Source organism: Hyla sarda, chromosome 7 (genome assembly GCF_029499605.1).
Source record: "Hyla sarda isolate aHylSar1 chromosome 7, aHylSar1.hap1, whole genome shotgun sequence".
NCBI classification, from domain to species: domain Eukaryota; kingdom Metazoa; phylum Chordata; class Amphibia; order Anura; family Hylidae; genus Hyla; species Hyla sarda.
The window spans coordinates 12,794,424-12,822,076 of record NC_079195.1 but is presented as its reverse complement, the minus strand read 5'-3'; the positions used below and the strand labels follow the sequence as shown (position 1 = coordinate 12,822,076).

Genomic DNA, 27,653 nt, shown 5'->3' with positions numbered 1-27,653 from the left:
ACGTCTGCGCTGTTTTTTTTTTTTTTTTTTTAATCCGCACTGGGTGTTTTTTTTTTTTTTTATTTATTTTGGTTTTAATATGGACTAAATAAATATGGGACTTTAAAATTTTCTTCACAACTTTCCAGGGAGCTGGAATTTTTCCTCGACTATCTCCCGGCTTCCGGACAAAAATGACAAGTGCCTAAAAATCGATGCATCGTAAGCGGTGAGCTGGATAACTCTGCCGTTATGTAACAATGCTAGAGGGAATCTGTGCCTCAGACTAGTAATTCCCCCAACCTGAGCCTCTCCTGCGGTTGCAAAACTACAACCCCCAGCATGCCCTGACAGCCGCAGGCTGTCAGGGCATGCTGGGAGTTGTAGTTTTGCAACAGTACCAGAAGGAAACTGTGCCTTAGACGAGTCAGACCCCAATCTGTGACCTCCAGCTGTTTCAAAACTACAACACAAACTGTCAGGGCATGCTGGGAGTTGTAGTTTTTCAACAATACTATATTGAAAAACCCCAACCAGGGCATGCTGGGAGTTGTAGTTTTGCAACAGTACCAGAAGGAAACTGTGCCTTAGACGAGTCAGACCCCAATCTGTGACCTCCAGCTGTTTCAAAACTACAACACAGACTGTCAGGGCATGCTGGGAGTTGTAGTTTTTCAACAATACTATATTGAAATACCCCAACCAGGGCATGCTGGGAGTTGTAGTTTTGCAACAGTACCAGAAGGAAACTGTGCCTTAGACGAGTCAGACCCCAATCTGTGACCTCCAGCTGTTTCAAAACTACAACACAGACTGTCAGGGCATGCTGGGAGTTGTAGTTTTTCAACAATACTATATTGAAATACCCCAACCAGGGCATGCTGGGAGTTGTAGTTTTGCAACAGTACCAGAAGGAAACTGTGCCTTAGACGAGTCAGACCCCAATCTGTGACCTCCAGCTGTTTCAAAACTACAACACAGACTGTCAGGGCATGCTGGGAGTTGTAGTTTTTCAACAATACTATATTGAAATACCCCAACCAGGGCATGCTGGGAGTTGTAGTTTTACAACAGTACCAGAAGGAAACTGTGCCTTAGACGAGTCAGACCCCAATCTGTGACCTCCAGCTGTTTCAAAACTACAACACAGACTGTCAGGGCATGCTGGGAGTTGTAGTTTTTCAACAGTACCAGAAGGAAACTGTGCCTTAGACGAGTCAGACCCCAATCTGTGACCTCCAGCTGTTTCAAAACTACAACACAGACTGTCAGGGCATGATGGGAGTTGTAGTTTTTTAACAATACTATATTGAAATACCCCAACCAGGGCATGCTGGGAGTTGTAGTTTTTCAACAATACTATATTGAAATACCCCAACCAGGGCATGCTGGGAGTTGTAGTTTTTCAACAATACTATATTGAAATACCCCAACCAGGGCATGCTGGGAGTTGTAGTTTTTCAACAATACTATATTGAAATACCCCAACCAGGGCATGCTGGGAGTTGTAGTTTTTCAACAATACTATATTGAAATACCCCAACCAGGGCATGCTGGGAGTTGTAGTTTTACAACAGTACCAGAAGGAAACTGTGCCTTAGACGAGTCAGACCCCAATCTGTGACCTCCAGCTGTTTCAAAACTACAACACAGACTGTCAGGGCATGCTGGGAGTTGTAGTTTTTCAACAATACTATATTGAAATACCCCAACCAGGGCATGCTGGGAGTTGTAGTTTTGCAACAGTACCAGAAGGAAACTGCCTTAGACGAGTCAGACCCCAATCTGTGACCTCCAGCTGTTTCAAAACTATAACACAGACTGTCAGGGCATGCTGGGAGTTGTAGTTTTTCAACAATACTATATTGAAATACCCCAACCAGGGCATGCTGGGAGTTGTAGTTTTACAACAGTACCAGAAGGAAACTGTGCCTTAGATGAGTCAGACCCCAATCTGTGACCTCCAGCTGTTTCAAAACTACAACACAGACTGTCAGGGCATGCTGGGAGTTGTAGTTTTTCAACAATACTATATTGAAATACCCCAACCAGGGCATGCTGGGAGTTGTAGTTTTACAACAGTACCAGAAGGAAACTGTGCCTTAGACGAGTCAGACCCCAATCTGTGACCTCCTGCTGTTTCAAAACTACAACACAGACTGTCAGGGCATGCTGGGAGTTGTAGTTTTTCAACAATACTATATTGAAATACCCCAACCAGGGCATGCTGGGAGTTGTAGTTTTACAACAGTACCAGAAGGAAACTGTGCCTTAGACGAGTCAGACCCCAATCTGTGACCTCCAGCTGTTTCAAAACTATAACACAGACTGTCAGGGCATGCTGGGAGTTGTAGTTTTTCAACAATACTATATTGAAAGACCCCAACCAGGGCATGCTGGGAGTTGTAGTTTTGCGACACATTCCTTACAGGACAGGAGTGCGGAGTCGTATCTGCTGGCGGAGTGCGGCCTCTCTCGATTTTCCTTCTCTTCTTTCAGTATTAGCTGCCCGAGACCCGAATTTAGCTAAAGGAAAAAAAAAAAACACAAGAATTGATGAACAATGTTATGGACACCATGATAAAAGAAGCTTTCTGTGCCCCCATGACAACACTTCCTGCCCCTCCCAGTTATCATTGCAGCTGATCAGAAATTACATTTATTTGGTAAGGGTGCGCTCACATGACCGTCTGTCCCCGTTTTTTTTTTTTATATCACCATTTAGGTTCCATTCTTGCAGGCTGTAAACAGATTAAAGGGGTACTCCGCTGGAAATTATTATTATTATTATTTTTAAATCAACTGGTGCTAGAAAGTTAAACAGATTTGTAAATGACTTCTATTTAAAAATCTTAATCCTTCCAGTACTTATCAGCTGCTGTATGCTCTTTTCTTTTTGAATTTCCTTTCTGTCTGACCACATTGCTCTCTGCTGACACCCCTGTTCATTTTAGGAACTGTCCACAGTACGAGCAAATCCCCATAGCAAACCTATCCTGCTCTGGACAGTTCCGCACATGGACAGAGGTGTCAGCAGCAGAGAGCACTGTGGTCAGACAGAAAGGAAATTCGAAAAAGAAAATAACTTCCTTTGGAGCATACAGCAGCTGATAAGTACTGGAAGGATTAAGATTTTTAAATAGAAATCATTTACAAATCTGTTTAACTTTCTGGCACCAGTTGATTTAAAAAAAAAACTGAAGAAAAAACGGATACAGTAAATTTTACATTGAAGTCTATGGAAAACGCATGAGCCTTTAATATCATCCGTTTGCATACGTTTTTTTTTTAATCAGTTTTTTTATCCGTTTTTACTTCTGAGCGTGCTCAGAACAAAAAATTGTTTTTGGTTTATTAATTGAACAATAACGGATACAAACGGTTAACATCCGTTTGCATCCGTTATTGTCGTTTTTTATTTTTGACTGGAGAAGAACGGGACGGGTCTAGATGGCCGCGTGAACGCAGCCTAAGAGAGGAGTTCTCATTGGCTCTGCTTAGAACGAAGCCCGGGTCCCTATGATAACACTGAGCAGCCAGTGCATAGGGACAGGAAGTGTTGTAGGAGGCACATGCACCCTGTATCAACAACTCCTGATAATCTAAAATGCTAATATACTTCTAGGGCTTGTGCCTTGTCTCAAACTCTGATACATTGAGGGAGATTCATCAAAACCTGTGTAGAGGAAGAGCGGTGCAGCTGCTCATATCAACCAATCAGATCGCTTCATTAAAGAGTAGCTCCCACCATATTTTTTTTTTTTTCTGTCCCTACCTATTGGTTATCTCTCCCTAACACCTTCCCAGCCTTTAAAAAATGTTTTCCTACCTTCTAAATGTAATTTTTCACGGCGGTAACACTGCTCACTCTGCCTGAGCCGGAAGCTGACTTCCCCAGCAGGCGTGACATCACTGAAGCCTGCTGGGCGCCGACTTCTGCCCTTACCTAGTCTATGCAGCGCTCCCATTGGGAGATGAGTGGCCAATCACACGGCAGGCTGCTCCGGGGTCTCCTCCTCCCTGTTTCTCACTGCATGTGCTATCCAGGGAGGAGGAGTATAGGAGTTTAGCTGGATCTGCCGTGCAAAATTCTCTGCCGAGACCCCGGACCTCAGATAAGACCTCAGATCAGACTTAACCCAAAAGGACAGGTACAGTCCTGGAGCATCAGCACAGCACTTATATTCTGTGCGCGCGCAGCCTCCAGACTGTACATACTGGGGGCGGGGACGACTGGCCAATGTGCGCATCTCCGGCGTTCACAGCACTCGCTCCCGCCTGTCTGATTGGTCCGAATCGGTCCGAATTCAGCAGTGACATCACAGCAGGCTACAGCCAGCCATTAGGAGGGAGACCCCTAGTGGCCGGATTTCAAATGGAAAATACAATATTTTAAACACACAGAAAAAATAATTAATGTATATTAGAGATATGTTGTAGTACATAAGTACTACAACTAGAGATGAGCGAACTTACAGTAAATTCGATTCGGCACAAACTTCTCGGTTCGGCAGTTGATGACTTTTCCTGCAGAAATTAGTTCAGCTTTCAGGGGCTCCGGTGGGCTGGAAAAGGTGGATACAGTCCTAGGAAAGAGTCTCCTAGGACTGTATCCACCTTTTCCAGCCCATGGGAGCACCGGAAAGCTGAACTAATTTATGCAGGAAAAGTCATCAACTGCCGAGCCGAGAAGTTCGTGACGAATCGAATTTACTGTAAGTTCGCTCATCTCTAACTACAACATATCCCAAAAAAATTAAAAATTTAATGACAGTGCCCATTCAATGTTTAACAAGACCTGTGTAAATAAAAGAAAAGATCTGATTGGTTGCTATGGTAACCCGCACCAATCTTCCTCTATACAGGTTTTAATGAATCTTCCCCATTGTGTTTGTAATTTTGCAGCATTTATTGTTTACAGACCACAACTCCCAGCATGCCCTGGCAGCCCCAACGCTGTCAGGGCATGCTAGGGTTTTGTAGTTTTTGCCACAGCTGCAGGCACCCAGGTTAGGGGAAACTGTGCCTTAGACTAATAATACCCCAAACTGCGCTGCTTCAGCTGTTTGCAAAACTACAACTCCCATCATCCACAGAGAGCTGAAGGCGGTCAGGACATGCTGGGAGTTGTAATTTTGCAACAATACTAGAGGGAAATTGTGCCTTATACGAGCAAGACCCCCAACCAGGGTGCCTCCAGCTGTTGCAAAACTACAACTCCCAGCATGCCCTGACAGCCTGATGTAGTTTTGTACCAATTCTAGAGGGAAACTGCAGCTTTTTACACTAGTAATACCCCAACCTGTCCCTCTACAGCTGTTGCTACAAACTACAACTCCCAGCAGAATTCTTGATACAATGTATCAATAATATGGAGTCATGTGATCTCTATACTATTTTACTTATTTTCACAGCGCCCTGGGTTCTAAGGTACATGCGGTTCTCTGGATTTTGCTGGGAGTAGTAGTTCAGTAACAGCTGGAGTAGTAGTCTATAAAGGGTTTACTCCAGGATAGAAGCTCTTTCCTTCACTGATACTTTGTAACAAAACTGCAGCTGTGTGACTTCGCTCTGGTCTTCACCTTCATCAGTTGTTCTTCCTGAAGTTGTCTCCGTCTCTGCAGTTCCTCGTCTTCCTCCTCCCGGCCGCTGGATCTTCTCCTCGTGTCCCCTGATTCCGGGAAACACAGAGAGATTACCACCAGATCCCGAGGGATCCCCCGATCCCTTCACCACAGTCATTCCTTATCCCATATGACAAGGTTTCCCAACCAGGGTTCCCCCAGCTGTTGCAAAACTACAACTCCCAGCATGCCCGGACAGCCGAAGGCTGTCCGGGCATGCTGGGAGTTGTAGTTTTGCAACAGCTGGAGGCACCCTGGTTGGGAAACACTGAGAAGGAACACCTCTGGATGGAGTTGTCCTTTAACCTGTTGTCTAGTTAAAGGGGTACTCCGGGGGAAAACAATTTTTTTTATAATCAACTGGTGCCAGAAAGTTAAACAGATTTGTAAATGACTTCTATTAAAAAAAATCTTAATCCTTCCAGTACTTATTAGCTGCTGAATACTACAGAGGAAATTCTTTTCTTTTTGGAACACAGAGCTCTCTGCTGACATCACGAGCACAGTGCTCTCTGCTGACACCTCTGTCCATTTTAGGAACTGTCCAGAGCAGCATATGTTTTCTAAGGGGATTTTCTCCTACTCTGGACAGTTCTTAAAATGGACAGAGGTGTCAGCAGAGAGCACTGTGGTCATGATGTCAGCAGAGAGCACTGCGGTCATGATGTCAGCAGAGAGCACTGTGGTCATGATGTCAGCAGAGAGCTCTGTGTTCCAAAAAAAGAAAAGAATTTCCTCTGTAGTATTTAGCAGCTAATAAGTACTGGAAGGATTAAGATTTTTTAATAAAAGTGATTTACAAATCTGTTTCAATTTTCTGGCACCAGTTGATAAAAAAAAACTGTTTTCCACCGGAGTACCCCTTTATAGGGGGCCTACACATTTTTAATTGCTCTAATGCATCCACCATAAAGAATAAAGCAATGTTACAAATAGTCACAATCACGCGTCTCCTTCCGTTTTGTGTATACAAGTCCTATGCAGACCTATGTGTCTCCGTATATACAGGCTGCGGACACACCCTGGGTAGGTTATAGGACTATGGGATCAGACTACACAGGGTTAATTTATAGGTTATAATAATGGAGATCAATAGATGGGACGTCTACAGTCTGGAATTTATATGAATTAACTTAAAATAGGAGGCCATAAAAAGGGATTGATCATACAGATTACAGGGCTCAGTGATTGGAGGATGTGATTGATCATACTGATTACAGGGCTCAGGGATTGGAGGATGTGATTGATCATACTGATTACAGGGCTCAGGGATCTGATGATGTGATTGATCATACTGATTACAGGGCTCAGGGATCTGATGATGTGATTGATCATACTGATTACAGGGCTCAGTGATCTGATGATGTGATTGATCATACTGATTACAGGGCTCAGTGATCTGATGATGTGATTGATCATACTGATTACAGGGCTCAGGGATCTGATGATGTGATTGATCATACTGATTACAGGGCTCAGTGATCTGATGATGAGATTGATCATACTGATTACAGGGCTCAGTGATCTGATGATGTGATTGATCATACTGATTACAGGGCTCAGTGATTGGAGGATGTGATTGATCATATTGATTACAGGGCTCAGTGATCTGATGATGTGATTGATCATACTGATTACAGGGCTCAGGGATTGGAGGATGTGATTGATCATACTGATTACAGGGCTCAGTGATTGGAGGATGTGATTGATCATACTGATTACAGGGCTCAGTGATCTGATGATGTGATTGATCATACTGATTACAGGGCTCAGTGATTGGAGGATGTGATTGATCATACTGATTACAGGGCTCAGTGATCTGATGATGTGATTGATCATACTGATTACAGGGCTCAGTGATCTGATGATGAGATTGATCATACTGATTACAGGGCTCAGTGATCTGATGATGTGATTGATCATACTGATTACAGGGCTCAGTGATTGGAGGATGTGATTGATCATATTGATTACAGGGCTCAGTGATCTGATGATGGGATTGATCATACTGATTACAGGGCTCAGGGATTGGAGGATGTGATTGATCATACTGATTACAGGGCTCAGGGATTGGAGGATGTGATTGATCATACTGATTACAGGGCTCAGTGATTGGAGGATGTGATTGATCATACTGATTACAGGGCTCAGGGATTGGAGGATGTGATTGATCATACTGATTACAGGGCTCAGGGATCTGATGATGTGATTGATCATACTGATTACAGGGCTCAGTGATCTGATGATGTGATTGATCATACTGATTACAGGGCTCAGTGATTGGAGGATGTGATTGATCATACTGATTACAGGGCTCAGTGATCTGATGATGTGATTGATCATACTGATTACAGGGCTCAGGGATTGGAGGATGTGATTGATCATACTGATTACAGGGCTCAGTGATCTGATGATGTGATTGATCATACTGATTACAGGGTTCAGTGATTGGAGGATGTGATTGATCATACAGATTACAGGGCTCGGTGATTGGAGGATGGGATTGATCATACTGATTACAGGGCTCAGGGATTGGAGGATGTGATTGATCATACTGATTACAGGGCTCAGGGATCTGATGATGTGATTGATCATACTGATTACAGGACTCAGTGGTTGGAGGATGGGATTGATCCTACAGATTACAGGGCTCAGGGATCTGATGATGTGATTGATCATACAGATTACAGGGCTCAGGGATCTGATGATGTGATTGATCATACTGATTACAGGGCTCAGTGATTGGAGGATGTGATTGATCATACTGATTACAGGGCTCAGTGATTGGAGGATGGGATTGATCATACTGATTACAGGACTCAGTAATTGGAGGATGGGATTGATCATACTGATTACAGGGCTCAGTGATTGGAGGATGAGACTGATCATACTGATTAAAGGCCTCAGGGATTGGAGGATGAGATTGATCATACTGATTACAGGGCTCAGTGATTGGAGGATGTGATTGATCATACTGATTACAGGGCTCAGTGATTGGAGGATGTGATTGATCATACTGATTACAGGGCTCAGGGATTGGAGGATGTGATTGATCATACTGATTACAGGGCTCAGTGATTGGACGATGTGATTGATCATACTGATTACAGGGCTCAGTGATTTGATTATGTGATTGATCATACTGATTACAGGGTTCAGTGATTGGAGGATGGGATTGATCATACTGATTACAGGGCTCAGGGATCTGATGATGTGATTGATCATACTGATTACAGGGCTCAGTGATTGGAGGATGAGATTGATCATACTGATTACAGGGCTCAGTGATTGGAGGATGTGATTGATCATACTGATTACAGGGCTCAGTGATTGGAGGATGTGATTGATCATACTGATTACAGGGCTCAGTGATTGGAGGATGTGATTGATCATACTGATTACAGGGCTCAGTGATTGGAGGATGAGACTGATCATACTGATTACAGGGCTCAGTGATTGGAGGATGGGATTGATCTTACTGATTACAGGGCTCAGTGATTGGAGGATGAGATTGATCATACTGATTACAGGGCTCAGGGATCTGATGATGTGATTGATCATACTGATTACAGGGCTCAGGGATCTGATGATGTGATTGATCATACTGATTACAGGGCTCAGTGATTGGAGGATGTGATTGATCATACTGATTACAGGGCTCAGTGATTGGAGGATGAGACTGATCATACTGATTACAGGGCTCAGTGATTGGAGGATGTGATTGATCATACTGATTACAGGGCTCAGGGATCTGATGATGTGATTGATCATACTGATTACAGGGCTCAGGGATCTGATGATCTGATTGATCATACTGATTACAGGGCTCAGGGATTGGAGGATGTGATTGATCATACTGATTACAGGGCTCAGGGATTGTAGGATGTGATTGATCATACTGATTACAGGGCTCAGGGATTGGAGGATGTGATTGATCATACTGATTACAGGGCTCATTGATTGGAGGATGGGATTGATCATACTGATTACAGGGCTCAGGGATTGGAGGATGTGATTGATCATACTGATTACAGGGCTCAGGGATCTGATGATGTGATTGATCATACTGATTACAGGGCTCATTGATTGGAGGATGGGATTGATCATACAGATTACAGGGCTCAGGGATCTGATGATGTGATTGATCATACTGATTACAGGGCTCAGGGATTGGTGGATGTTATTGATCATACTGATTACAGGGCTCAGTGATTGGAGGATAGGATTGATCATACTGATTACAGGGCTCAGGGATTGGAGGATGGGATTGATCATACTGATTACAGGGCTCAGGGATTGGAGAATGTGATTGATCATACTGATTACAGGGCTCAGTGATTGGAGGATGGGATTGATCATACTGATTACAGGGCTCAGTGATTGGAGGATAGGATTGATCATACTGATTACAGGGCTCAGTGATTGGAGGATGGGATTGATCATACAGATTACAGGGCTCAGGGATCTGATGATGTGATTGATCATACTGATTACAGGACTCAGTGGTTGGAGGATGGGATTGATCCTACAGATTACAGGGCTCAGGGATCTGATGATGTGATTGATCATACAGATTACAGGGCTCAGGGATCTGATGATGTGATTGATCATACAGATTACAGGGCTCAGTGATTGGAGGATGTGATTGATCATACTGATTACAGGGCTCAGTGATTGCAGGATGTGATTGATCATACTGATTACAGGGCTCAGTAATTGGAGGATGGGATTGATCATACAGATTACAGGGCTCAGGGATCTGATGATGTGATTGATCATACTGATTACAGGGCTCAGGGATTGGAGGATGTGATTGATCATACAGATTACAGGGCTCAGTGATTGGAGGATGTGATTGATCATACTGATTACAGGGCTCAGTGATTGCAGGATGTGATTGATCATACTGATTACAGGGCTCAGTAATTGGAGGATGGGATTGATCATACAGATTACAGGGCTCAGGGATTGGAGGATGGGATTGATCATACAGATTACAGGGCTCAGGGATCTGATGATGTGATTGATCATACTGATTACAGGGCTCAGGGATCTGATGATGTGATTGATCATACAGATTACAGGGCTCAGTGATTGGAGGATGTGATTGATCATACTGATTACAGGGCTCAGTGATTGGAGGATGTGATTGATCATACTGATTACAGGGCTAAGGATAAGACTGATACAAAGATTACAACAATGACAAAAGATTGGTTAAACATACAAAATAGAATGTCCAACACAGGACACAATAACACTGTAGACGTCTGCGGAAATAAAACAAGAGGAATTGTTTATCTGACGGATAAACGGACCTGTAGAACTGCACTCATTATTCTGCAGGTTGGTATTAGAATTGCTGCATCGAATTCCTCATGAAAATTCACCAGTAAATTCTGCATAAATTAATTGCCCATTCTTTTCAATGGATATTCCTGCAGCGGAAATTCTGGAGAGTGAACGGGACTGCGGAATCCCAATGAAGTGTATTGGCCATAAACATAAATTCCTGCAGAATTCCATGCAGAAATTCTGGCGTGTAAACACAGCCTGAGGCATTCCGCAGATTGCGGGCGCAGGTATAACATGCCAACGCTGGGACCGCACAGAAACATCTGGCGCGGAAATTCTGCCGTGTGCGCAGCAGAATCCCATTGAATACAATGGGACTCTTCTGCTGCGGAATCTCCGTGTGGAATTCCAATGCCTTAGACTATGTTCGTCCGGTGGAATTTCTGTGCGGAATTTCGCCGGAAAATTCAGATTGGAAATTACCCCAAATTAGCTGCTCGTTATGATGCATGGGAATTCCGCTGTCCCACTCACGTGGCAGAATTTCCGCTTTGAAAATTTTCGGGATTTTGCACAAAAAAAAAAAAAAAAAAACAATCAACGTGTCTATAAATTTTGCAGAATTCTGTATTTTCAGCGCACAGAAATTCTGGAAAAACTGCAAAAAATTCCTCAGCAGGCTTTGCAGAACAAAATCTGAGTAAAATAGTAGTTTGCTACATAGTTTGCTACAATGTATCAGTGCAGTTAAAATGTATCAGCCTGCAGTCATCAAGGACTGTGTAGACTGGATACAAATATAACAAATCTTAGCTCTAGGATAGTGTTTTTCAAGCAGTGTGCCCCCAGCTGTTGCAAAACTACAACTCCCAGCATGCCCGGACAGCCTTCGGCTGTCCGGGCATGCTGGGAGTTGTAGTTATGCAACAGCTGGAGGCACACTGTTTGGAAAACACTGATCTAGGACAGGAGTAGAACGCTGTCATTTACCAGACAATGCACTGAATCTTGCTCCACCAGTACGGCTGGGATGTAGTGTTGGACTCTGGCACCATCTTACCCCTCCTTGTTCTTAGAGTAAGCGGTCCGACCCTCAGGTTCCCTACCTATAGCAGCCACTGAGGGAGGACCTGGCCAATATTCTGTCTCAATCTTTGGGACCTCGCCGGGCGCCGGAGCGTGGGCCGCTGGGAACTTGGAAGACTTGATGATATCCTCGGAGCTGTTGATGAACGCTGCCATAGCGGCTGCATCTAAATAGGATTAGGTTGTAACTTAGACCGTTGGCTCAGTGGGTAAATGCGCCATGCAGAACCTCAACCTTCACCTGCTACACCGTGAGGAGGATCCCGTGCACCAGGACAGTGTGACCTCAACTCCTGCCTCATCACCAAACCCCCTCAAATACTATATATCTATATATCAGTATTATAGCAGTTATATTCTTGTATATAGGAGGCAGTATTATAGTAGTTATATTCTTGTATATAGGGGCAGTATTATAGTAGTTATATTCTTGTATATAGGAGGCAGTATTATAGTAGTTATATTCTTGTATATAGGAGGCAGTATTATAGTAGTTATATTCTTGTATATAGGAGCAGTATTATAGTAGTTATATTCTTGTATATAGGAGGCAGTATTATAGTAGTTATATTCTTGTATATAGGAGCAGTATTATAGTAGTTATATTCTTGTATATAGGAGGCAGTATTATAGTAGTTATATTCTTGTATATAGGAGCAGTATTATAGTAGTTATATTCTTGTATATAGGAGCAGTATTATAGTAGTTATATTCTTGTATATAGGAGACAGTATTATAGTAGTTATATTCTTGTATATAGGAGCAGTATTATAGTAGATATATTCTTGTATATAGGAGCAGTATTATAGTAGTTATATTCTTGTATATAGGAGCAGTATTATAGTAGTTATATTCTTGTATATAGGAGCAGAATTATAGAAGTTATATTCTTGTATATAGGAGCAGTATTATAGTAGTTATATTCTTGTATATGGGAGCAGTATTATAGGAGTTATATTCTTGTATATGGGAGCAGTATTATAGTAGTTATATTCTTGTATATAGGAGCAGTATTATAGTAGTTATATTCTTGTATATAGGAGCAGTATTATAGTAGTTATATTCTTGTATATAGGAGCAGTATTATAGTAGTTATATTCTTGTATATAGGGGCAGTATTATAGGAGTTATATTCTTGTATATAGGAGCAGTATTATAGTAGTTATATTCTTGTATATAGGAGCAGTATTATAGTAGTTATATTCTTGTATATAGGAGCAGTATTATAGTAGTTATATTCTTCTATATAGGAACAGTATTATAGTAGTTATATTCTTCTATATAGGAGGCAGTATTATAGTAGTTATATACTTGTATATAGGAGGCAGTATTATAGTAGTTATATTCTTGTATATAGGAGCAGTATTATAGTAGTTATATTCTTGTATATAGGAGCAGTATTATAGTAGTTATATTCTTGTATATAGGAGCAGTATTATAGTAGTTATATTCTTGTATATAGGAGCAGTATTATAGTAGTTATATTCTTGTATATAGGAGCAGTATTATAGTAGTTATATTCTTGTATATAGGAGCAGTATTATAGTAGTTATATTCTTGTATATAGGAGGCAGTATTATAGGAGTTATATCCTTGTATATAGGAGCAGTATTATAGTAGTTAGATTCTTGTATATAGGAGGCAGTATTATAGTAGTTATATTCTTGTATATAGGAGCAGTATTATAGTAGTTATATTCTTGTATATAGGAGCAGTATTATAGCAGTTATATTCTTGTATATAGGGAGCAGTATTATAGTAGTTATATTCTTGTATATAGGAGCAGTATTATAGTAGTTATATTCCTGTATATAGGAGCAGTATTATAGTAGTTATATTCTTGAATATAGGAGGCAGTATTATAGTAGTTATATTCTTGTATATAGGAGCAGCATTATAGTAGATATATTCTTGTATATAGGAGCAGTATTATAGTAGTTATATTCTTGTATATAGGAGCAGTATTATAATAGTTATATTCTTGTATATAGGAGCAGAATTATAGTAGTTATATTCTTGTATATAGGAGCAGTATTATAGTAGTTATATTCTTGTATATGGGAGCAGTATTATAGGAGTTATATTCTTGTATATGGGAGCAGTATTATAGTAGTTATATTCTTGTATATAGGGGCAGTATTATAGGAGTTATATTCTTGTATATAGGAGCAGTATTATAGTAGTTATATTCTTGTATATGGGAGCAGTATTATAGTAGTTATATTCTTGTATATAGGAGCAGTATTATAGTAGTTATATTCTTGTATATAGGGGCAGTATTATAGTAGATATATTCTTGTATATAGGAGCAGTATTATAGTAGTTATATTCTTGTATATAGTTGCAGTATTATAGTAGTTATATTCTTGTATATAGGAGCAGTATTATAGTAGTTATATTCTTGTATATAGGGGGCAGTATTATAGTAGTTATATTCTTGTATATAGGAGCAGTATTATAGGAGTTATATTCTTGTATATATGAGCAGTATTATAGTAGTTATATTCTTGTATATAGGAGCAGTATTATAGTAGTTATATTCTTGTATATAGGAGCAGTATTATAGTAGTTATATTCTTCTATATAGGAACAGTATTATAGTAGTTATATTCTTCTATATAGGAGGCAGTATTATAGTAGTTATATTCTTCTATATAGGAACAGTATTATAGTAGTTATATTCTTCTATATAGGAGGCAGTATTATAGTAGTTATATACTTGTATATAGGAGGTAGTATTATAGTAGTTATATTCTTGTATATAGGAGCAGTATTATAGTAGTTATATTCTTGTATATAGGAGCAGTATTATAGTAGTTATATTCTTGTATATAGGAGCAGTATTATAGTAGTTATATTCTTGTATATAGGAGCAGTATTATAGTAGTTATATTCTTGTATATAGGAGCAGTATTATAGTAGTTATATTCTTGTATATAGGAGCAGTATTATAGCAGTTATATTCTTGTATATAGGGAGCAGTATTATAGTAGTTATATTCTTGTATATAGGAGCAGTATTATAGTAGTTATATTCCTGTATATAGGAGCAGTATTATAGTAGTTATATTCTTGTATATGGGAGCAGTATTATAGGAGTTATATTCTTGTATATAGGGGCAGTATTATAGGAGTTATATTCTTGTATATAGGAGCAGTATTATAGTAGTTATATTCTTGTATATGGGAGCAGTATTATAGTAGTTATATTCTTGTATATAGGAGCAGTATTATAGTAGTTATATTCTTGTATATAGGGGCAGTATTATAGGAGTTATATTCTTGTATATAGGAGCAGTATTATAGTAGTTATATTCTTGTATATGGGAGCAGTATTATAGTAGTTATATTCTTGTATATAGGAGCAGTATTATAGTAGTTATATTCTTGTATATAGGAGCAGTATTACAGTAGTTATATTCTTGTATATAGGGGCAGTATTATAGTAGATATATTCTTGTATATAGGAGCAGTATTATAGTAGTTATATTCTTGTATATAGGAGCAGTATTATAGTAGTTATATTCTTGTATATAGGAGCAGTATTATAGTAGTTATATTCTTGTATATAGGAGCAGTATTATAGAAGATATATTCTTGTATATAGGAGCAGTATTATAGTAGTTATATTCTTGTATATAGGAGCAGTATTATAGTAGTTATATTCTTGTATATAAGAGGCAGTATTATAGTAGTTATATTCTTGTATATAGGAGCAGTATTATAGTAGTTATATTCTTGTATATAGGAGCAGTAATATAGTAGTTATATTCTTGTATATAGGAGCAGTATTATAGTAGTTATATTCTTGTATATAGGAGCAGTATTATAGTAGTTATATTCTTGTATATAGGAGCAGTATTATAGTAGTTATATTCTTGTATTTAGGGGGCAGTATTATCTAAAAATAATCGCCCTTCACCCCTCTCCCCTGGGCCACATTGTTTCCATAGCTGACCCCTAACATTGTACATTGTGTCAGCTCTTATACACAGGACAGACTTGGCCGCATCTCCCAGGGGCAAACATCCAGCGACTGCGCCAATGTGTTAATTCAAGACCGATTTTTCAGAAATGCTGCACATTCCTTGGAACGGCCGCATCACTACGGATGAGATGTCGGTCCTTGTGTCGTCTGACACTAAAGCTGCTTCTAATTCTCTATAAACCGAGTCTTACTGCGTGGATAACAAACTCATCTCACTAGACCAGCGCTTCCCAACCAGTGTTCCTCCAGCTGTTGCAAAACTACAACTTCCAGCATGCACGGACAGCCAACGGCTGTCCGGGCATGCTGGGAGTTGTAGTTTGCGCAACAACTGGTTGGGAAACACTGCACTAGACGGTCACTACAAGCGTTCTCTGCACTACATTCTCATGCTTAATAGGCTTTTACCACTCAGGAATCTGGAAAGCTGGGTGTTCTTGCTGAAGTCACAATGGCTGCCATATAGGTTGTCACCCAACTTTCCCAGATTGCAGATATAGTATTGAAACTGCATGATAACATTCTCATGCTTACTAGGCTTTTGCCACTTAGGATTCTGGAAAAGTTGGGTGTTCTTACGGTACTCTTAATGGCTGCCATATTGGTTGTCACCCAACTTTTTCCAGATTACAGATATAGTCTAAAAACTGCATGAGAACATTCACATGGTTAATAGGCTTTTACCATTCCAGAATCTGGGAAAGTTGGGTGCTCTTCGAGAAATCGTAATGGCTGCCATATTGCTTGTCACCCAACTTTCCCAGATTACAGATATAGTCTAGAAACTGAATGAAAACATTCTCATGGTTAATAGGCTTTTACCCCTCAGAAATCTAGGAAAGTTGGGTGCTCTTCGAAAAATCGTAATGGCTGCCATATTGCTTGTCACCCAACTTTCCCAGATTACAGATATAGTCTAGAAACAGTGTGAGAACTTGTTCTTCACTGTCTCTTCTATTTCTACCGCCTGGCCACGTCCTGTCTGGACACATTGTGGGGTCGTTGATGAAGAACTGACCTCAAAGTGACTGGAAGCCACGTCCTGTCTTGGTGCACGGGTTGGGCCACGAAATTCAAAGAGAGAGATAGAGAGAGACACCTCCGAGACAGGAGCATGCACCAAGAAGCCCCAGGAGGTTAAGGGGTTAATGCTTGAGGAAGATTAAGCGAGAAGCAGAGTTAGGAGCAGGCGACACCCCGGGGTTTGTCAGGCCGAGAGGCATCGACTACATTAGAGTTATCACGGTGCGCACAGCTCTGCTACATCCGTGCACTGACTCTTCACATTTAGGGTGTTCTAGTGCCTCCGGTGGTGAGTGTTGGAAGTACAGCTGTAAAAGCTCGAATGTGCAGGATAGTAGGACAGAGCGAGGAGAGTTTTAGAGTGCGGGAGAGGAGCATATGGGGCTGTGAAGCCTTCAGAGGGTGGTCTCCACGCGGTACTTACGGAGGAAACATGGCGAAGCGATGAGTGAATGCTCACATGTTAGGGACGGACAAAAAACACCATAAAACAGAATAAAACAAGACAAGTGTTACCAGGGATGACAGGGGCAGACCACTATAACACACAGGGTTATGGGGGTCCTAACTACCATAGGTGAATGGCCTTCTGGATGATATTGGGGGGCATTATGTGTGGAGATGAACCTATATATATTCTATAAGAGTTAGGTTAAAGGGGTTATCCAGGGAAAAACGTATATATATATATATATATATATATATATATATATATATATGTGTGTGTGTGTGTGTGTGTGTGTGTGTGTGTGTGGTGTATATATATACATATATCAACTGGATGCAGAAAGTAAAACAGATTTGTAAATTACTTCTATTAAAAAAATCTTAATCCTTTCCATACTTATGAGCTGCTAAAGTTGAGTTGTTCTTTTCTGTCTAAGTGCTCTCTGATGACACGTGTCTCGGGAACTGTCCAGAGTAGAAGCAAATCCCCATAGCAAACCTCTTCTACTCTGTGCAGTTCCCAAGACGAGCAGAGATGTCAGCAGAGAGCACTGTTTCCAGACAGATAAGAACAACTCAACTTCAGCAGCTGATAATTATTGGAAGGATTAAGATTTTTTTTAATAGAAGTAATTTACAAATCTGTTTAACTTTCTGGAGCCAGTTGATATAAAAAAAATATGTTTTTCCCATGGAATACCCCTTTAAAGGTCACTGACCCTATTGCTGGCCATATACATAAGATGTCTGGTTATCTAAGTCCCCCATACACGTGCGTGCTCAGCTTAGCTGATCGTGCGTGAGTTCTCAATGGGGATGAAAGATGCTGCCAGACAAACAGATTGGTCAGATGGAAATCCAACATCCCCCCCAACCATTATGGCCCCCAACATCTGCCGCTGAGGAAGGGTCGGGTGGCCCCCAAACACATTCATGCTCAGATTAGATGGTCATGCATGTTTGCTGAATGGGGATGAAAGATGCCGTCAAACAGATTGGGCAGAAGGAGATCCAACGTGCCCGACTGTTATCTACCGCTGGGGAAGAATCGGGTGGCCCCCCCGGCACATTAGATGGTTGGCCAATTTGACAGAAATCAGGGGGTTCAGCGGAAACATATGTAATGTGTATGGACAGCTTAAAGGGGTACTCCGCCCCTAGACATCTTATCCCCATCTCCTGAATATACTGATCATAATGCCAGCTTCGGGCGGCCGTGGTCGTGACGTCACGCCACCCCCCTTCATTCATGTTTATGGGAGGGGGCGTGACGGCCGTCACGCCCCCTCCCATAAACATGAATGGAAGGGGGGTGGCGTGACGTCACGACCACGGCCGCCCGAAGCTGACGTTCTAAACATAATGTTCAGAACGCCAGGGTGCTGACCCGGCGATTGCGGAGGGTCCCAGCAGCCAGACCCTCAGTGATCAGACATATTATCCCCTATCCTTTAGGGGATGAGATCTCTAGGGGTACTCCGATGGAAAACTATATATATATATATATTTTTTTTTTTTTTAAATCAACTGGTGCCACAAATTAAACAGATCTGTAAATTACTTAGCTATGTTAAAATCTTAACCCTTCCAGTACTTATCAGCTGCTGTATGATTGACAGGAAGTTGCATTTCTTTCTGGAATAATTTTTTCCAGTCTGACCACAGTGCTCTCTGCTGACACCTCTGTCCGTGTCAGGAACTGTCCCGAGCAGGAGAGGTTTACTATGGGGGTTTGCTTCTACTCTGGACAGTTCCTGACACGGACAGAGGTGTCAGCAGAGAGCACTGTGGTCAGACTGGAAAGAATTCCAGAAACAAATACAACTTCCTTTGTAGCATACATCAGCTGATAAGTACTGGAAGGATTAAGATTTTTAAATAGAAGTAATTTACAAATCTGTTTAACTTTCTGACACCAGTTGATTAAAAACATTTTTTTTCTTTCACCGGAGTACCCCTTTAAACAAATGTTTTCAAATCAACTGGTGCCGGAAAGTTAAACAGATTTGTAAAGAACTTCTATTAAAAAATCTTAATCCTTCCAGTACTTATCAGCTGCTGCATACTACAGAGAAATTTGTGATTTTTTTTTTCTGTCTGACCACAGTGCTCTCTGCTGACACCTCTGTCTGTGTCAGGAACTGTCCAGAGCAGGAGAGGTTTCCTATGGGGATATGATTCGAATCTGCACAGTTCCTGACACACACAGAGGTGTCAGCAGAGAGCACTGTGGTCCGAAAGAAAAAAAAATCACAAATTTCTCTCTAGTATGCAGCAGCTGATAAGCACTGGAAGGATTAAGATTTTTTTTTTTTTATAGAAGTAATTTACAAATCTGTGTAACTTTCCGACACCAGTTGATTTAAAAACATTTGTTTTCTTCTTGTTTCCACCGGAGTTCCCCTTTAAAAGGCTTACTCCAGTGGGGGGAAAAAATGTTTTTAATCAGCTGGTGCCTGAAAGTAAAACAGATTTGTAAATCACTTCTATTAAAGAATCTCAATCCTTCCGGTACTTTATAGGGGCTGTATACTAAAGAGAAATCCAAAAAAGAAATACATTTCCTCTGATGTCCTGACCACAGTGCTCTCTGCTGACCTCTGCTGTCCATTTTAGGAACTGTCCAGAGCAGGAGAAAATCCCCATAGCAAACATATGCAGCTCTGGACAGTTCCTTTTTTGGATTTTTCTTTAGTATACAGCCTCTATAAAGTACTGGAAGGATTACGATTTTTTAATAGAAGTGATTTACAAATCTGTTTTACTTTCAGGCACCAGCTGATAAAAAAAAAAAAAAGTTTTCCACGGGAGTACCCCTTTAAAAATATGAATCCTTCCAGTACTTATCAGCTGCTGTATACTACAGAGGAAATTCTTTTCTTTTTGAATTTCTTTTCTGTCTGACCACAGTGCTCTCTGCTGACACCTCTGTCCATGTCAGGAACTGTCCTGAACAGGAGAGGTTTGCTATGGGGATTTTCTCCGACTATGGACAGAGGTGTCAGCAGAGAGCACTGTGGTCAGACTGGAAAGAAATTCAAAAAGAAAATAATTTCCTCTGTAGTATACAGCAGCTGATAAGTACTGGAAGGATTAAGATTTTTAAATAGAAGTCATTTACAGATCATTCAAACTTTCTGGCACCAGTTGTTTTCCACTTAAGCAACCACACATAAAGGGCATATTGGCCATAAGGGACAACCTAGTCATTTGGTGACTGGAACAAGGTGTGTAACCAAGTATAACCCATTGGCTCGAGATGACAACCTTGTCTACACATGGACCTCACACATTGGGCGGATGGGTTTGGGTATACAACATGGCCACTAAAGACTAAGAAGGTTTTTTTTTTGCAACTGGTCCCTCAGTGTCTCCTGCCCTGTACAGTGTATTTAAAGCTACAGTGTTATTGTGAGGCTCAGGTCTGGTCAGAATTAGGAGTCAGTAGTCGGCCATGCATGGTCCAAGCCAAGGCCACATAGCAGAAGACGGGCAAAAGTCAGAGGAAACGTTACCCTGCTGCTTATAGATGGGAGGCTTCCGGTATATGTTCACTCCTTGATCTGCAGAAAGAGAAGAAAGAATGGGTTAATAAATATCTAAGAATCTCAGGAGACACAGAAGAGACAACGACACCAACGAAAGGCAGGAAATGAGGCGACCACCATGTCCTGCCCTGAGCCAGCACACAAGGAACAGTCAATGAGAGAAGACTCCATAAACTCCAATGTATCCACAGAAAAGACATGAGACAGATGGAAGGACATGATGTCAACATATGAGGTAGCCCCGCCCACGAAGAGCCTGGTACAAACCCCCCAAGGAACATCCTATCCTCTGAAGAAGCTTTTCTGTTGAGCGGTACGATATCAGCAAAGTCAAAGCTTGACCCCAAAAGTTACAGACACAGGAGATCATCTCTCAAGGCATTCATACAAAGGGGTCTCCTATGGGGGGGTCTCTACCTTCCTGGGCTCCAGTAGAAGACTCTTTCTAAACTCTTCCTCCTTCGGTGAATAATGGGTGCTGCAACAATCCAATATCGATAATAAAACATTTATTAAAAATGTCTGACACATTTCTGGGCCCCCTAGGAAGGGGTCAGGACAGCTTAGAAACGTGTCATGCATTTTAAAATAAATTTTCTTTTATCGATACTGGATCGCGGCATCGCCCATTATTCTCTGAAGAAGAAAGTGGTGGGAGAATGTCTTTGATGGGGGGAGGATCAGTGGCCTTTAAATATCCATAATACCTGGCTCCTATGAGTGCTGCGTCTGCAGATGCACAACCCGATCTGGTGAGTGATCCATTTCACCTGCTTGTCTGTTTGGGAGATAATACACAGGGGGGCGTTCCTTGTTACTTTATGACCACCCTAGACCCCCTTTTATTTCTGGTTGTCTTCACCTCTCATGTTCTCAGTGGCCTCTGCTATATTTCTGCAGGCAAACATGGCTGCCCTACAGGGGATATACATGGGGCAGGGAGAGGCATCATGCATAAAGGATAACAACCAATGGGATCAGGTAAAAGTGGGATAAAGGGGTTTCAAAGTATGTCTAGGAATCAAAGGGATGACAGATTTCCTAGTGGTTTGGGATGTTACAGAAAGTGGTCTATAGCAGCGGTCTTCAAACTGACACCCTCCAGATGCTGCAAAACTACAACTCCCAGGATGCCCAGACTGACTTCAAACAAAACTAAACTAGAACAAGGCACTAGGAAACATATATACATAGAATGCTGGAAACAATTGCACAGAGTATAATAAGAACCATGCTGCAAAAGTCAGCAATCTATAAAGTAGTGTTCAGCAACCAAAGTGTCCTCCAGCTGTTGCAAAACTACAACTCCCAACATGCACAGCTGACTAGAACAAGGCACTAGGAAACACATAAAGAATGCCAGAAACATTTGCACAGAGAATAGATTATAATACGCACCATACTGCAAAAGTCATCAATCTATAAAGCAGTGTTTAGCAGGCAAGGCGTCTCTAGCTGTTGCAAAACTACAACTCCCAACATGCACAGAGTGATAAGAAACAAAGCTGACTAGAACAAAGCACTAGTAAACACACATAGAATTCCAGAAACATCTGTACAGAGAATAGACTATAATTTGTACCATACTGCAAAAGTCATCAATCTATAAAGCAATGTTTAACAAGCAGGGCGTCTCTAGCTGTTGCAAAACTACAACTCCCAGTATTCACGGACTGACAAGGAACAAAGCTGACTAGAATAAGGCACTAGGAAACACACATAGAATTCCAGAAACTTTTGCACAGAGAATAGACTATAATACGCACCATACTGCAAAAGTCATCAATCTATATAGCAGTGTTTAGCAAGCAGGGCGTCTCTAGCTGTTGCAAAACTACAACTCCCAACATGCACAGACTGACAAGAAACAAAGCTGACTAGAACAAGGCACTAGGAAACACACAAAGAATGCCAGAAACATTTGCACAGAGAATAGACTATAATACGCACCATACTGCAAAAGTCATCAATCTATATAGCAGTGTTTAGCAAGCAGGGCGTCTCTAGCTGTTGCAAAACTACAACTTCCAGCATGACCGGACAGCCGTTGGCTGTCCGGGCCATGCTGGAAGTTGTAGTTTTGCAACAGCTGGAGGGACAAGTTGGGGAACACTACCATACGGATTCACAGCTCTGGAGGTGACTGAAGTATAAGACACATTCTGAGGTTGCAAGAAAAAGAAGATTCATCAATATAAGTAAAAAATGTTATAAGGCAAAAAGCTGAAGATTTATGAGAAGGAATGTCACCTCTGACCCCTGTACTATAGGTCAATGTATATAGCATTGTGTACATACATAACCAGCAGAATAGTGAGTACAGCTCCGGAGTATAATACAGGATATAACTCAGGATCAGTACAGGATAAGTAATGTAATGTATGTACACAGTGACCTCACCAGCAGAATAGTGAGTACAGCTCTGGAGTATAATACAGGATATAACTCAGGATCAGTACAGGATAAGTAATGTAATGTATGTACACGGTGACCTCACCAGCAGAATAGTGAGTACAGCTCTGGAGTATAATACAGGATATAACTCAGGATCAGTACAGGATAAGTAGTGTAATGTATGTACACAGTGACCTCACCAGCAGAATAGTGAGTACAGCTCTGCAGTATAATACAGGATATAACTCAGGATCAGTACAGGATAAGTAATGTAATGTATGTACACAGTGACCTCACCAGCAGAATAGTGAGTACAGCTCTGGAGTATAATACAGGATATAACTCAGGATCAGTACAGGATAAGTAATGCAATGTATGTACACGGTGACCTCACCAGCAGAATAGTGAGTACAGCTCTGGAGTATAATACAGGATATAAATCAGGGTCAGTACAGGATAAGTAATGTAATGTATGTACACAGTGACCTCACCAGCAGAATAGTGAGTACAGCTCTGGAGTATAATACAGGATATAACTCAGGATCAGTACAGGATAAGTAATGTAATGTATGTACACAGTGACCTCACCAGCAGAATAGTGAGTACAGCTCTGGAGTATAATACATGATATAACTCAGGATCAGTACAGGATAAGTAATGTAATGTATGTACACAGTGACCTCACCAGCAGAATAGTGAGTACAGCTCTGGAGTATAATACATGATATAACTCAGGACCAGTACAGGATAAGTAATGTAATGTATGTACACAGTGACCTCACCAGCAGAATAGTGAGTACAGCTCTGGAGTATAATACAGGATATAACTCAGGATCAGTACAGGATCAGTAATGTGTGTACACAGTGATTCCGCTATGAGATCCTATAAGTGACCTGTAACATGAGATCAGAGGTGACATATCAGTGACAATCTATTCCAGAGTCTACATACAATATCACATTGCCGATTACCCCCTCTTCCCAATCTGACAAGTGGGCGGAGCAGTGACACCTCGGAGACACATAGTTGAGCCCCCCCCTTCCCCACCAGCAGACAAGACGATGGAGACAGAACAGGTCATGTTCCTACAGATCTACAGTGGGACAGGACATGGAGACACAGACAGCACCAGCTCCTACCTGGAACATGGAAATGTTTGGGGACCTGAGCAAATGTTGGCATTAGAGGGCGACTGTCGGGCCGATAGGGGATTGGGGAGTTCCTGCCGCTGGATGGCTCAGTGCCTCCAATGAAAAGAACGAACAGAAATGAAAAGAGAGCAGAGAACAAAGGAAAAAAGAAAGAAACCCAGGCAAAAAGAACACAAATAAAGTGACAAAATGTAAGAACACAAGGTCAGGACCACGGCGGGCGGATCGCGGTGCTCGGTGTCGCTCATGCTGCGTTACGTGGTGATGACGGTAAATTAGGAAAATAACAGTAGAATAAACGGACAGTCTCTTCAGGGACACCCCTGTCTATACGCCCCATTTTCTACACCAGTTTTTCCCAACCAGGGTGCCTCCAGCTGTTGTAAAACTACAAATCCCAGCATGCCCGGACAGCCGTTGGCTGTCCGAGCATGCTGGGAGTTGTAGTTTTGCAACAGCTGGAGGCACCCTGGTTAGGAAATACTGATCTACACCCTACAGGGGGTCTTACATAAGGATATCCCCCCTATGAGACGAATGAAGAGTTGTCCTCATCCCCTCTGCTTGCTGGAAACGTTTTACATTTAAAATTCTGAGGTTGAAAACCAATATATGCAAAATGTATCTGGGCACTGTATGACCCTATGTAACCTGTATATGTACCATTTATCTGGGCACTGTATGACACTATGTAACCTGTATATGCACAATGTATCTGGGCACTGTATGACCCTATGTAACCTGTATATGTACCATTTATCTGGGCACTGTATGACCCTATGTAACCTGTATATGTACCATTTATCTGGGCACTGTATGACCCTATGTAACCTGTATATGTACCATTTATCTGGGCACTGTATGACACTATGTAACCTGTATATGTACCATTTATCTGGGCACTGTATGACCCTATGTAACCTGTATATGTACCATTTATCTGGGCACTGTATGACACTATGTAACCTGTATATGTACCATTTATCTGGGCACTGTATGACACTATGTAACCTGTATATGCACAATGTATCTGGGCACTGTATGACCCTATGTAACCTGTATATGTACCATTTATCTGGGCACTGTATGACCCTATGTAACCTGTATATGTACCATTTATCTGGGCACTGTATGACACTATGTAACCTGTATATGCACAATGTATCTGGGCACTGTATGACCCTATGTAACCTGTATATGTACCATTTATCTGGGCACTGTATGACACTATGTAACCTGTATATGCACAATGTATCTGGGCACTGTATGACCCTATGTAACCTGTATATGTACCATTTATCTGGGCACTGTATGACACTATGTAACCTGTATATGCACAATGTATCTGGGCACTGTATGACCCTATGTAACCTGTATATGTACCATTTATCTGGGCACTGTATGACCCTATGTAACCTGTATATGTACCATTTATCTGGGCACTGTATGACCCTATGTAACCTGTATATGTACCATTTATCTGGGCACTGTATGACACTATGTAACCTGTATATGTACCATTTATCTGGGCACTGTATGACCCTATGTAACCTGTATATGTACCATTTATCTGGGCACTGTATGACACTATGTAACCTGTATATGTACCATTTATCTGGGCACTGTATGACACTATGTAACCTGTATATGCACAATGTATCTGGGCACTGTATGACCCTATGTAACCTGTATATGTACCATTTATCTGGGCACTGTATGACCCTATGTAACCTGTATATGTACCATTTATCTGGGCACTGTATGACACTATGTAACCTGTATATGCACAATGTATCTGGGCACTGTATGACCCTATGTAACCTGTATATGTACCATTTATCTGGGCACTGTATGACACTATGTAACCTGTATATGCACAATGTATCTGGGCACTGTATGACCCTATGTAACCTGTATATGTACCATTTATCTGGGCACTGTATGACACTATGTAACCTGTATATGCACAATGTATCTGGGCACTGTATGACCCTATGTAACCTGTATATGTACCATTTATCTGGGCACTGTATGACACTATGTAACCTGTATATGCACAATGTATCTGGGCACTGTATGACACTATGTAACCTGTATATGTACCATTTATCTGGGCACTGTATGACCCTATGTAACCTGTATATGTACTATGTATCTGGGCACTGTATGACCCTATGTAACCTGTATATGTACCATTTATCTGGACACTATAGCACCATGTAGGTAGTATATGTACTGTTTATCTGGACACTATAGCACCATGTAGGTAGTACATGTACTGTTTATCTGGACACTATAGCGCCATGTAGGTAGTATATGTACTGTTTATCTGGACACTATAGCACCATATAGGTAGTACGTGTACTGTTTATCTGGACACTATAGCGCCATGTAGGTAGTATATGTACTGTTTATCTGGACACTATAGCGCCATGTAGGTAGTACATGTACTGTTTATCTGGACACTATAGCGCCATGTAGGTAGTATATGTACTGTTTATCTGGACACTATAGCGCCATGTAGGTAGTACATGACATGCACTGTTTATCTGGACACTTATGGCACCATGTAGGTAGCTTATGCACTGTTTATCTGGGCAATATATGGCTCTATGAATGCACTATAGGCACTGCATAGCACTCTAAAGGCAGAATGCACTATATATCTGGGCAACGAATAGCATCATGTAGGCAGTATATGCACTTTTCATCTGGCCACTGTGTGGCAGTATGTATGTTATGTGCATTATTTGTCTAGGCACTGTACGGCACTATGTGGGCCACATATGCACTATATACCCCTATCTATCTAGGCACTATACAGCACTAACTAGAAAATGTATTTTTCTTATGGAGCAACATTTTACAGCTTATGTCTACATATAATGTGATATATTAACAATGACAATCTTGTCCTGAGTCACGTCCAGAGCTGCATTCACACTTCTGCTGGTTTCCTGAAGTACATATACTAGAGTCACGTCCAGAGCTGCATTCACACTTCTGCTGGTTTCCTGAAGTACATATACTAGAGTCACATCCAGAGCTGCATTCACACTTCTGCTGGTTTCCTGAAGTACATATACTAGAGTCACATCCAGAGCTCCATTCACACTTC

At 41.2% G+C, this 27,653-nt stretch overlaps 1 protein-coding gene across 17 annotated transcripts in view; it reads right to left on the bottom strand.

Annotated features, from left to right (window-relative positions):
* Positions 1-27,653, bottom strand: part of ABLIM1 (actin binding LIM protein 1) — a 349,855-nt gene that overhangs the window by 17,764 nt on the left and 304,438 nt on the right. For 8 of the 17 annotated variants that reach the window (XM_056530890.1, XM_056530886.1, XM_056530881.1 and 5 more), the window contains 5 exons: positions 24,524-24,628; positions 20,957-21,004; positions 12,005-12,151; positions 5,562-5,650; positions 2,409-2,505 (listed from right to left, as the gene is read on the bottom strand). In XM_056530890.1, coding sequence (XP_056386865.1) covers positions 2,409-2,505; positions 5,562-5,650; positions 12,005-12,151; positions 20,957-21,004; positions 24,524-24,628 — 486 coding nt within the window. The remainder of the gene's footprint in view (positions 1-2,408; positions 2,506-5,561; positions 5,651-12,004; positions 12,152-20,956; positions 21,005-24,523; positions 24,629-27,653) is intronic. The other 9 variants (XM_056530882.1, XM_056530880.1, XM_056530883.1 and 6 more) reach the window with 5 other exon arrangements.